General features: G+C 38.0%; 1 protein-coding gene across 4 annotated transcripts in view; it reads right to left on the bottom strand.

Moving 5' to 3' along the window:
• The window catches only part of LOC108984164 (serine/threonine-protein phosphatase 4 regulatory subunit 3-like), a 30571-nt gene that overhangs the window by 4528 nt on the left and 12268 nt on the right, over positions 1 to 13775 (bottom strand). Inside the window, exons 6-16 of one of the 4 annotated variants that reach the window (XM_035692422.1) lie at positions 11341 to 11420; positions 9161 to 9220; positions 8320 to 8419; positions 8142 to 8219; positions 3295 to 3362; positions 3091 to 3159; positions 2895 to 2972; positions 2721 to 2816; positions 2105 to 2175; positions 1868 to 1945; positions 1637 to 1755 (exon numbers count right to left, since the gene is read on the bottom strand). In XM_035692422.1, the coding sequence (XP_035548315.1) occupies positions 1637 to 1755; positions 1868 to 1945; positions 2105 to 2175; positions 2721 to 2816; positions 2895 to 2972; positions 3091 to 3159; positions 3295 to 3362; positions 8142 to 8219; positions 8320 to 8419; positions 9161 to 9220; positions 11341 to 11420 (897 nt within the window). Of the gene's footprint in view, positions 1 to 1636; positions 1756 to 1867; positions 1946 to 2104; positions 2176 to 2720; positions 2817 to 2894; positions 2973 to 3090; positions 3160 to 3294; positions 3363 to 8141; positions 8220 to 8319; positions 8420 to 9160; positions 9221 to 9801; positions 10591 to 11340; positions 11421 to 13775 lie in introns of those variants that run through there. The other 3 variants (XM_035692419.1, XM_035692421.1, XM_018956024.2) reach the window with 3 other exon arrangements.

Here is a 13775-nt window from a genome sequence, read left to right as displayed (position 1 = left end):
GCAACTGGAATTCCATTGGTGAATTGGGTGAACAGATAAAATATCACCTGGTAAGCTAGGCAGGATATGTTCTCTGAAATCACCTGGTAAGCTAGGCAGGATATGTTCTCTGATCTCGGAGGGTAGGTTGGGAGTATGAAACTGCTCTTGTTTACTCATACACTTGGGGAGGTGGCTTTGAGTCTTTGACACTATCAGAATGAGAAAGAGACGCTGAGGAAAGCAGTAGTAGATGCTAAATACATCATGGGGTTGGTGGTGTTTGAATGAGATCCAACAGCCACATGGGCTGGAATTATGGAAGAACATAAGAAAAGGTTAGGGGAAGTTTTCTAGCCCTACTAGATTTGAGATGAAAGATAGATCCAGGAATAGATTTTGGCATGATTTGTGGTGCAGAGAAAGGACTCCCATGTTTCTTGGATGTTTACAATGTAGCTTGTGCTAAGGATGCTTCTATGGCTGATCACTTGCAGATCACTAGTTGATTCCTTCAGTAAAATGTCAGTTTTATCGGTGCAGCTCATGACTTGGAGATAGATATCTTTACCGCATCCTTTAAACTATTGTATTCCGATAGTTTGAGATGAGGAGGTGAAGACACGCTTCTTTATGCCCCTTTCAAGGAAGCGATATTCAGTATTCATTCTTTCTATAAAGTCCTTATTCCTCATGATGATAATCCCTTCCCTTGAAAGAGTATTTGGTAGACTAAACTCTCTTAGAATTGTGTTTTTTGCTTAGACAGCCTCCATGGGAGAGATTCTAACCATGGAAAAAAAATCACACCTCATCGTGACTGATTGGTGTTTCATGTATAAAACTGGCAAGACCACCAATTATATTTTAATTCCATCGCAAGTTTGCTAGTGCCTTGTGGACTGACTTCTTCAGTCAGGATCGTTTGGCTTGAGTCATGCCTAGAAGGATGGAACTTTTTTACTCCTGGAGGATTAGGTGGCAGCCCATAATTGCAGCAGTATGAAAGATGGTTCCTACTTGCCCCGTATGGTGTATTTAGAAATGAAAAATTTTAAGGCCTGTGAACGGACACTAAAAAAACCTGCTACGGAACTACCAATCAGGGGCAAAAATACGATAAACAGATAGATAATTTCGAGTGTGATCAGAAAGCCAAAAATCAAACAATGCTCCTTCCAAGGTACAGCTTCTATAGACAAATGGGCTTAACTTTTACGGATTTCTTGTATCTTTTTCTCTCTTGTATACATCTTGTGTACTTAGGTCGTGCATTTTTTAATGAAGTTTTAGATATCACAAAACACTCAGAATTTAAAGGGTGGGCATCATGAAGGAAGGGTAGGAAGCACTTGGGAGGAACAGAGGGTGCAGCAAAAGCCATAACACTTGAAGCATTGAAACAAGTCTTTATATTAATAGAATTCTCAGGTATGTAACAATCACTTTGGTATGCAATCTTAAAAGCTTATTTCATATTAACATGCCCCATTTTTATCCATCTTTTTTTTTTCTTTTTTCTTAAATACTGTGAACCATTTAGCTGTCAGAACATTAATTCTGCCCCACTTTTAAACGTAGAATATTTTGCTTACATGAGTGAAAAGATCTGTATGTGAAAAACTGTGATCGATGTGCAAGTTCTATAAGCAAAAACCTGATGCCATGCATACCAAGAGTCCCAGAAGTAGAACTCCTTCCTGCCGAACAACGTAAGAACGAAGAAGGTTTGGATCCTGATTCAAGAAAAGAATGAGGATATCTGTCCTGCATCCACTAACATGACTTATTGTTAGGATGGTGATTATTCTCTGGACTAGAAGGATAAATGTTTACACATAAACCACAAAAAGATAATAGACAGACAGTAGGTATTCATCATTATTACCCAGTTAATACAAGATTTTTGTCTTCACTCTGCAAAGCATCGGCGACAATGTCAAAGATGCCTTCATTCATGAGATCCCTGCAAAAAAATTAGCCTTTGGCTCTTAGAAACAAATAAAGTGCCGGAACAAAGATAAACTCATCAGCAATCTTTTTCAAAACAAAGGATTAGCTACTGACAGTACAAGGTCTATATCAACAAGGATAATTAATAGCGGAAAGAGCATAAATAGCATACCTAAATAGCCGGAGCTGCTGGACCATCTGCAGGCTCTTGCTTAAACTACAAAACTCATGCAAGAAATACACCTGTTTCATAAAATAAAATGCATGGTTGGTACTGAGGGAACTTAAAACAACAAGACCCACCATCATTACCAAGAGGAACTCCATAAAATGACCCACTCTCTCCAATATAAAACCAATTAAAAACCAGAGGAGAAAACCAGCTCACATCAAAAGAAAAAGGAGGTCACAAAGGAAGTGGCAAGGAATGAGCGCTTAGTCCAAGATCTATACATAAACTATCAATCTCATCACCATCCTGAATTTGCAGAAACAATAAGATGACCAAAAACACGAACGACACTAATATTCAAACAGCCTATTAAAAGGGCGGTAGTAACAGGACTAATTACATATTCAACGGTAAAAAGTAGCTGAAAAAACTGCAACCTCCAATCTGTTCGAAACAGAACATTAATATGACAGCAAGATAAGAAAACAAAAAGAAGTCGATAATCCTAAGAGTGACTGTAGCAATAAAAGGACTTTACGTCCATGTCAGAATTGCAATCAAACTAACATGCTAAAGAAAGGCAAATGGATGTATGTACTTCAAGCTAAAAAGTTACCAAGTTTTTCTTAGATTCCGCAGAGATGGAGGGTGATCTCAACCTAGCAAACAATTCCTGAATAAAGGTACTATCATCCTTTAACAAAGAAACAACCTACGACAGAATAACACAATTAGAGGCAAAATAACATATTACTCAACATTCTTAAAAAAAGAAATTTTAAAATCTTACAATGGCATTGTTTGCATGAATTATCGAATTGAGATTTGCAACCGTCACCTCATCCACTATTCGAGTCAACACAACATCCTAAAAGAAGTAATATAAGAGTATTGGTAAAAGTAAAAGTTGCATCACAAACAGGCCATTGACCAAGGGTTATCGTTAACAATTTTTTTCGCTAAGTTTTATCGTTAACAATTCAAACCTTCAAATAACCAATTCTGTATGTTTGGTGTATCTTTGACAGAACTAAAGGCTCTTTAATTGGTATGGCCTACAAAAATGAAAAAAAAATTCCACAAATTAGCAAGCAAAAGCAACTTGCTTCCATCCAGTTATCTCAACCTCCTCCCACAAAAAAAAAAAAAAAAAGAAGAAAAAAGAAGAGAACCAGCTACCAAGGCGTTACCTCCTTGTAGACAACATGCTCTTTTAAAAATCTACGATGGTGTTGGATATGAGGGACCTCTGGATCATCTGCAAATTACATTTTAATGGTTAATGAATAATAAAAATTAAACCATCAGCCCAGACCATCAATTCCATGTAGCTATGCATCAAGAATGTACAACTATGAAATAACTTTAAAAAAAGAGGGCCTGGCAAAAGGAAAATAGCCTTAAAAAAGGGGGGTTTAAAATCTAGGATTATTAGATGTGATTCTAATGTCCAACATATCCGTTAAAATGTGCATTGGGAAGCATAAATGTAAAAAATAGATTGAACTCAAGATCATGTAAAGAAGCTATAAGGCACGTTCTATATGCAAACACTAAAAAATTATAAAAGGCATTGCACATGCCACATTTGTTGTTGTTCATGCTAGTAGTATAACGGAAGCTACAAATTTTTTTCAAGTAATGTAAACTAACAAATATTAAACACCATGAATAAAAAATAAACAGTTTTTTTACAAGTATTGTTCCAACACCGACTCAGTACTCATTGATTACATTATCACCAAAATAGCTTATGAAAAAAAAAAAATCCCAAACATTTCAAAATTATACATTTAATGATACTGAGTGGCACAAGGAAGAGAGAGAGAGAGAGAGAGAGAGAGAGAGAGAGAGAGAGAGAGAATCAAGAAACAAATCCATCTAAAAGCATAGCCAAGTACACAAGATGTATACAAGAGAAACACCTATCTAGGATTTACAACCGATATAAAAAAGTCTTCAAAGCTCTTGTTAAAGAGGCCCTCAGGGTAATCCCCGGATTGCTGCTATGTGGAAAATGATTCCTTTATATCTCATGTGGCGCATTTGGCTTCAAAAGAATGGCTGGAGTTTTGAAGACCGGGATTGCTCTTTGGATGAACAGATGTTTCTTTTTCCACACCTTATTTCTGTGGGCTTTTGCTATTTCTCAATGGGGCTAGTTTTCATGACTTTCTAGTATACATTTCTAGCTCAAAACTTATAACTAGGTTTCTCTTTTGTATACTTCTTGTGTACTTGGGCTATGCCTATTTACTTGATTCAATAAAACTGTATTTTCCTTAAAAAAAAAAAAAAAAAAAGCCGAAAGTCTTCAAAGCTTATATCATTCCTCTCCCTCCAAATGCACTACAATAGACATGAGATCTATCTTCCATTTGCTGCCACTCGTAGATCACCTTGTAAACCCCTCCAACTTGCTAGAAAATCCACCAATCTTCTATGCATCACCCATGCTAATCCCACTCTATCAAAAATGTTGTTCTATAAGTTCCTAGCACAATGAAGTAACAATTTTTTTCTCTCAATAGGTACAATGAAGTAACAAATGAACTACCATTTCCCCATTTTCTTGCACATGCAGCACCAATCTACCACAACAATCAAATGTTTCCTTTTTTTCTTTCTGATAATCAAAAGAGAGCATAGGCATTATCTTGTTACACAGGGAGTATACTGCGAATACACCTAATAAGATGTTACCTTAGATTCTTTATAGCGATAATCTTCACCAAGGAAGCTGTTGGGAAAAAAAAAAAAAAAAAACTGCTTTCAGAGGTGCTTAGTCTTCCAAATGTGCCTCCAAGGAAATGCAGTAGTTCCTTTAATATTAAGAACCTGGTAAAATGATCAAACAGCAAACCTTCCTTTTTTAAAGGGGCAACAAATGACCTTGTCTGCATTACCAACTGGTACTCTTGTAGAATACAAGTAAGGTAAAGAATTTTGTAATGGTTCCACTCTCCAATCTCGTGCTGCTCTAGAAAAAAAGATATTCCATTAGGGTGGCCCACTACATAATTCCAAGAGGTCAACTATTGAAGCTTCCTTCACCCGCGCAATCTCAAACACTACTGTGAAGGTTTCTCTGAGGCTCCTATCTCCACACCATAGATCATACCAAAATTAATACCGCGATCCATTACCCACTTCAAATCGAGTGAGTCTATAGAAAACCCCCATTGTTTTCTTATGTACTTCGACAACCCCACCCCATGTGGTCCATGCACCTTTTCAAGCACCAATCACCCCATGCCCCCCCAAACTTTGATTCTACAATTTCCATCTATAAAGCTCCCCTTCCTTGTTGATATCGCCAAAACCATTTCCCCAAAAAATTTGGTTGAAAACCAACAATTTACAAACTCCCAACCCTCCCTTGAAAATTGGCATACATATACCTTTGCCCAATTCACCAGAGGAATTTAAAATTGTCACCCAGCCCTCTCCATAAGGAATCATGTTCCAGCTTCTCAATATGGTTAGCCACCTTTGTGGGCAGTGAGGATGAAGACAAGAATGTGATCAATTAGATAGGGTGCTTTTAATCAAAGTAATTATGCCGCTTTAGACAATATATCCTTTTCCAACTAAACAATCTTTACTCTATTGTTTCAGTCACGCTATCCCATATACCTGTAGTCTTAAAAGAAGCACCCAAGTGTAGGCCGAGGTATTTCATAGGCAAGGAGGATACATTACACTAATTATACTAGCCAACTTCTCCACATTAGAAACATTGCCAGCCAGGACCGATTCTGGCTTTGCCAGATTCACTTTCAAACTAGAGACAGCTTCAAAAAATAAGAAAAGCGGCCAAGGAGGTATCTAAATATTAAAGTATAAAGGCACTACACATGGAGTATACCATAGACACACCTAACTACAAAGAGAGAAAAGATCAAGAAAATTCTGAAAACTAAAGCTAGAAGAACATAATTTTAAAGCAATCCAAGAATAAAGAGATCTAAAGAAGAAATCCTTCAGCCTCCACGGCCTTCTCACAATCCTCAAAACTTTGGTCATTTCTCTCCCTCCAAAGGCACCACAATGGGCAAACAATTGGGATAATTTCCACAAGATTTCACTGTGTTAGCTGCCAAAATTACCTGTGCAACACATGAAAAGATCATCATCCGCTGAGGCATGACCCAATCCAATTAAAGTTGATTTCCATAAAGCACTAGCTACTTCATAGAGTAGCAACAAATGATCCACCGATTCCCTATCTCTCTTGCACATACAACATCAATTTATCACCATAACCTATCAAGTAAAAGGATTTCCCTAATGTTGCCATTTGAGCAAAGAAATGGAGCTCTCAAGGGAACCTTACTCCACCAAATATACTTCCATGGGAAATGAGAGCTTTCGAGGGCAGATAGCAAACACTCCCCTCTTGATGAGAGCCTTACTCCACCAAATATCCTTTTTTTTTTTATAAGTAAGAGATAAATATTACATGTATGAATGAAATAGCTTAGACCATGTACACATGAAGTATACAGAAAGACACCTAAATACATTCTAAGAGCGATAAATTAAAGACAAGAAATCATGAAAATTATCCCCATGCAATACACTAGTGGAAAACCAACACATTAAGGTGTGTAACACAAAAGTCTTCAACTCAACCAATGTGCATTCCTTATCTTCAAAGCAGCGCACATTCCTTTCCGTCCAAATACACCACATGAAGCACAATGGAAACATCTTCCATACCGCTACCACTTATAACTTCCATGTATCTTTCTCCAACAACCCAACAAATCCACCACCCTCATGGGCATAACACAAGCAACATCAACCCTTTGAAAGATCTCATCCCACAACACCTTTGTTACCTCACAGTGAAGTAAGAGATGGTCCTTAGATTCTCCATTCTTTTTACACAAGTAACACCAATCCATCACTACACATCCTCTCTTCCTTAAGTTGTCCGTGGTCAAGATCTTCCCTAGAGCAGCATTCCAAACAATACTCCACCAAATATCTCTATAAATTTCATAGTGAAATAGGGCTTTGGCTTGCCCATTTGCCTGTTTTGGATAAATTTGCCCCAACTCCTTTTTGGGTTGAGCTCTCCCCATTGACCTTGAAATGGTAATTTCTTTAGAAACTAGCGAGCTGCCAAAAGACTAGCACACATAGCCCTAAACCATTTTCCATCTTTCCAATTAAAACAACGTATCTTCTCTCGAGTTATCCATAAGGTTCATAAACGTACAAAGGGTGACTACAAATGCTCTCACCAGACACCATTTCTAAGCTGAAATTGCTCTCATTCTTTCAACAGTTTTTGCAACTTTGCAGCAGAAATGCTCAGCTTTTAAGCAACTCAAACTTCCTTCTCCAATCCTTGATATGCCTCTGCTGGATTTGGTGGTTGACAGAATCACCCCACCTCTGGCAACTACTCAGAAACCTCTTGAGGCTTTTGAAATTCTGCATGTTGAAGCCCAATGTCATAGAGCGAGCTTTGCACATTCATCTGCAAGACTTTCCTATCCCTATCCTTTTATTCCTTCAGGAATCACTAGAAAGCCTCTATGAATACTCCACCATAATTCACAAGGCAAGATATTGGCCATGAACATTGGAGCAACATTGGGCAAGAAATACCATAGATCTTACACAGGAGAACATCACAAATTCCACCTTCCTCTCCACCTGCGGCAAAACCAAGCTACACTAATTCTCCCGAAAGAAACTGACCTCACCACCACCTCACACACACACACACACACACAAAACTTAAGAAGTCTAATTTTCTCAACCCATGTACAATCCAAAGAGATCCACGAAGAGGAAGAAACAATACAGAAATGTAGGAAATTACTGATGCAAATTAACTCGGACCCAAATGAACGGAAACGGTCAAACATGGCGAGAGAGAGAGATCCTAACGCGTGATGGGTGTATAAAAATACAATCAATTAAATAACAGTAAAAACTAAACTACAAAGCTTAAATATTGATCATTTATACTAACGTGAAACAATACCATAAACTATTATAAACCAGCAATGAAACTTACACTCCAATGAACCAATAATCTCCATGATCAATTCATCACCAAATATCTTCTCAAAGATCTGAGGGCTATTGAGCAAAACTACAAATGACCAGACACAAGTCAGTCAGTACCGACAAAGGATATATGTTTAAATAGCACATAACAAGGACACAATGGTGGAATCAAAAGCATTACTTACTAATCCCTTTGACTATTTTGTATATCATGTGAAGCCCATCAATGTTTTCCAAGTCTTCACAGACTATAAACAGATCCATCAGCTTTCGGAAAAATTCTTGCTGTATCAAAAAAAAAAATATTAAAAATGATCAAGAAGAAACCTGAAAAGTGCACCTTCTACAAACTAATAAAGGAAGATAATTTTCTAGATTAGGAAAACATGGTCAAAGTACAAGGCCTGAATGATGAAATGCATAAAATATGGATTGTAATTAAAAGCTTGTTATGGAACTAAGATATGACAACAATGGAAATGAAAAGACTATAACTGACTTGCCTTTAAAATGTACAATTGATCAAGATGCTTAGTTAAAAATACACATTCGGAGACTACTAGAGCCTTGTGGGTTGAAGTCTTTAGCCGGATAGAGTTAGCCTTTGTTATGCTGGCAACAGTGGTAGATCTATTGGCCAGCTGGACACCTCCAAGAGGAGTTCAAATAATCAAGGCGGTGTGGAATATGATCTCAATCTGTATTATGTGGTGTATATGGCAAGAGCGCACCGATCGGACTTTCGAAAACAAAGAGCAGTCTCCGGAGGAACTTAGAACGCTATTTTTCCATACTTTATTTCTATGGGCCATTGTTTTAGATTTTAATGGCCTGAATTTTCATGACTTTCTAGTTTCCTTACTTCGACCTAGATAGGTCTTATCTCTTGTATACCATCTTGTGTACTTGAGCTTTGCCTATCTCTATTAGGATATCTTTGATTACTTATCAAAAAAAAAATACACATTGGGACCAACTTAAATGGGAAAGATCACACTACCTACAAGAAGATGATACAACACTCACATCATTCAAAATTAGCTCTGTCAGCCGCATCTGATCAGCAATGCCACTCTCAACCACAGTCTGCAAAACAAAGATTGGTTAGTTTTATTCAATGCTTTGTATCATTGAACTAGCACGCTCAGGCAATGCTCTTGTATATGTCTCGTATACTTGGGCTTTCTTATGACTAATCAAATTTTGTTTACCGATAAAAAAATAAAAAAGTTATATTCAATGCTTCTATAAGTAGGTGGACAAGTAAGAATTTTTTTTTTTTTTTTTTTTATAAGTACATCAAACAAGAAATTGATGCTACAATGAAAAGAAAAGGATCCAGCAAAAATTCATTCTAAATACTTGTGCTACCAAAATATACATAAATAGTTGTGCACATAACAACACAACCAAAGCACATTAACATTTCTAACATGTGTTGTGCAGAAGTATTAGACTAGATTTGATGTGTAAATTTTTTTATTAACAGTAAATATGAATTTTATTAATGAGGACTAGGCATAGCCCAAGTACACAGGATGTATACAAGAGCAACACTAAAGTGTGAGTGACTAGGGATACAAGGAAATCATGGATATTCAGACCATTGAAGTCTAATACAATCAACCAATGGAACAAGTGTTTAAAAAGAAAACTCTAAGCTCAACCATGGACTGTTCGCGATCTTCAAAGCTTCTATCGTTGCTCTCCCTCCAAAGACACCACCATAGGCAAATGGAGAGACCATCTTCCATATGGCTGAGATTTGCAAGTCGCCACGCAAGCCCCTCCAACTTGCTAGAAAACCAACTGCCTTTCTTGGCATCACCCACGCTACCCCCCATCATAGCAAAGAATTCATTCCAAAAGGTCACGGCCACCTCACAATGGAGGAGTAAATGACCCACGGTCTCCCCATTCTTTTTGCACATGCAACACCACTCCACTATGATGATCCGGCGTTTTCGTAGGCTGTCTAATGTGAGGATCTTCCCCAAGCAAGCTGTCCATACAAAGAAAGCTGCTTTCAAAGTGCCTTTGTCTTCTAAATACTCTTCCATGGGAATGAAATGGTGTTGTTCATTATAAGAGACTGATTGAATGAACAAATAGAAAACTTCCCTTTCTTCAACGGACTCCAAATGATCCTATCTGCCTCTCCCATCCTCACTCTAGTAGAATAAACAAGGTTGTAGAAGTTAGTGAATGCCTCAACTTCCCAATCTTGTGCAGCTCTAAAGAAAGTGACATTCCATTGAGGAACACCACCGGACAGCGCTAAAAGATCAGCAACTGAGGCTTCCTGCGACCTCGCAAGTCCATAAACTCCTGGAAAAGCTTCCTTGAAGGCATTATCACCACACCATAGGTCATGCCAAAACTTGATTCGAGATTCATTGCCCACCTCAAACCGAGTTTATCAAGAAAAAGTTTCCTATCATCTACTAATATGTTTCCAAAGCCCCACCCCAAACCCCACCAAATTTTGAATCAATGACGTGTAAAGTAATGTTAATAAAGAGAAGGTCAATAAAACCCCACTACCAAGACAAAAAACCTACATAAGGATAAAGTTGCTTTTGCTTAATTGAGTTGAGACTGAGCCTTTTAACTGGGCAAAAAAAAGTTGCATACATATAAAGATAAAGATGAGTCAGATCTCTGACGGTTGGCAGCCTAAACTTTGTGGCAGATGTAACAAAAAACATGCTACCTATACAGCCAAAGAGACTTGGGGCACCTCTTCAGAGCAGCCTTTTTTTCATTCTTTTTCTGGGCTACCCCAGCAATTTTGGCCATGAGGGAATATGTGGATCCTTGGCTGCAGAATGGCAGTTCCCATATGCTATTCAAGCCACCCAATTACAAACTAAATAGAATGGAGAGTGTGTTACAGAAACGAATAAGTTTTCCTTAATAAGCAACTTGCCTCATACAAGTAATCATTTTATTTTAAACTTAAAACTAGCTAATTAATATATAAGGAATAAGTAACCAGAAAATTAAGATTTAAAGAAAGGGGGGAGGGGGAGAGAGAGGGAGAGAGACCAAGACCAGAATTAAATGCCACCGATATCAAGATAAAGTCATATGCAAGCTAGCGAAGCTTACTTACATCATCCTAAATTGCCCAAAAGGAATAAGAAATGAGTATGAAACTTAAAACAGACAATAAAATAAGATAGAACTAAAGCATCTTTTTTAACCTTGAGTATTAAAGGAAGACTGGATAGCTCAACTGCAGGCAACTTCCTCAAATCACTATTAACACTGTGAAATGTCTCATCTGCATAAATCACCAAAGAGAGCATAAGTAATAGTCCATGCCAAATAGAACCCTACAAATGTAATCTAGAATAAGAAATATAAGAGTGAATAGAAAATTCTAATGGATGGATCAGAGGATATTCCCCTAATCATTTGAACTTGTTCTCAATGAGAAAGACCCCTCGATCGTAAAAATGATTTATTTCCTCATCTTTGACATACATCTTATATTCCCTCCAGAAACTTGATTCTTTAATTGTGCCACCTCTATGGTCAAAATTTCTCACCATGGATATAAGAAAGATTAATATACAATATTCTTTGCAATTCTTTTATAAGTGATTTCAATTTAACTGCAGAGAAGTATACCTTTGCAAACTCAATTTGAACCATTAATTTATCTAGTTCCTATATTTATAAAAGCTATCAATTTCTGGAGCTGTGATCAATCCAAGAGAAGAAAAATGGGAAAGTATATTTTACAGGTCCGAGATGGAGTCTGGCATTGTGGTTATCCAAGTGTTCATATTAGCTGTTGGTGTTTCCTACTGATGTTACAGATTTTGTTACCAAAAAAAGCTTTGCACCTTATTACAGATCAGAAACTTTTGGTGAAGTGGTTACAGCACAATGCATTACAGATTAATAAATCTCCTCAACATTACAGAATAGGTTAAAGGTTTCGCTTCCACAAATAAGAGATTGCTACTATATTATTGCTACTATATTATTGACCACTTCAGATTATTCATGTGTGTCTCTTTCAGCTGCCTTCCAACTTCATTCTTCTTGAGCTCAGTTATACTTACAGACATTGCACACATCTCTAAATAAGATCAACTAACATATTCAAAACAACAAAAGTAAAAGGTTTGTCAACTTGTAAAACGTATAGAAAAATTCATGAAAAGTTGGCAAACATGAAAAATTCATGTTTCAAAGTACGCACACCAGAATACAACAGAGTGCTATAGATGCCCGTAAATAGTGTGGCATAGCACTTTGCAAAAAGGGCATTTATGCCGACTTTTCAGCTTTCTAACTAAACTAAGTTTTCTTCTATAAACACTTCCATAACCAGTTAATGGTTCAAATAAGAGGAAAACCAGCAGGGCCTGCAACCAAGGATCAAGATCACTATCCCTAGACATTTTCCCATCCTAAGCTAACAGCTTCAACCAATAACTCTTGTGAAAGGTGGTATGCGAGACAAGTTGTCTCGAAGTTTCATCCGATACAGTGGTAAAGGCCTTGGTCTTGGGATATCACTCCCTTCAGGGTCCAAGGTTCAACACCTCATGGGTGCAAACAATCCTTTTGGGCCACACCCCCTGGTGAAAAGCCAGCAATTTAACTAGTTCCGTGTAGGGAAACTTCCGAGGGTGTGGTGCACGAGACCGGAGGCGGGTCCGAAGGGCCTTGCCTTGGAGTGGTTCACCGACATAAAAAAAAAACATTGGTCAAGGTGTGCTTGCCTGTCTTTGATAGAGGTTTGGGTGTCTCGAAATTACTTTTCTTCAAGAAGACTCTTGGGAAAGTGGTTATTGTTTGCCATTAACAGTAAAGATGGGTTACTGAAAACTGATCCTTATTGAAAATAAAGCTTTTGAGCTCTCTATGGAAGGTAGTTGATCGATGCGTATTGTAAAGCGAGGTAGAAAGGTGGTGAAAGAGCTGGTGCAGACGTTAGAAAAAAGGAGTGTGCGTGCTCAGCAGGAAAAAAGGATTTTTACAAAGCTTCCCCTGTAAGCCGCAGTGCTTTCATTGCACAAAGATGTTCTAATGCTTATGGAAGATTCTTGACGTTAGTGGAATATAGAGGGCATGGAAGAAGAAGCCTCGTCATCCCTGAATAAATTGAAAGGAGGGGCTGGGAAAAAATGCGATGGATCTACACAAGGTGCTTGACAGCAAGGGAACATCTGGGAAGAATTTATCGAAAGGGACTAGAACCACCCAACAGAAAGACTCGGAAAAAGGCCTAGTTAAATCGTACGCAGAGGCTGTCTTGACTCCATGCGATGGTTTTGCCATTGGAGGAGTGCACTATAGGCCAGAGGAAGCACCAAGAAGACATGGGCAGTCGTTGAAGGGCAAGAAGGGCAATCTAGAAACATCACAGAGGCATGGTGTTTCCGTTGTAAAAGCGTGCCGAACACGTTGGTCAGACACACTGCCAGCCGACAGCACTTACACAAGGGAGGGGGACGTTCTGCTCCTTGGGCATGGTGCAAGCATATGACTTTAAATAGACTTAGAAGGGAGATAATCGACCTTTTGAGGAAACATGGACTGCATCTCTTGAGAGAATTCTCACCTCTGATAATTTGAGGAAACGTGGTCTTATCATTATAGATTGGTGTTTTTTCTGCAA

The sequence above is a fragment of the Juglans regia genome, chromosome 7, assembly GCF_001411555.2.
Source record: "Juglans regia cultivar Chandler chromosome 7, Walnut 2.0, whole genome shotgun sequence".
In the NCBI taxonomy this organism is placed as follows: domain Eukaryota; kingdom Viridiplantae; phylum Streptophyta; class Magnoliopsida; order Fagales; family Juglandaceae; genus Juglans; species Juglans regia.
This window is presented reverse-complemented; position numbering and strand designations above follow the sequence as displayed.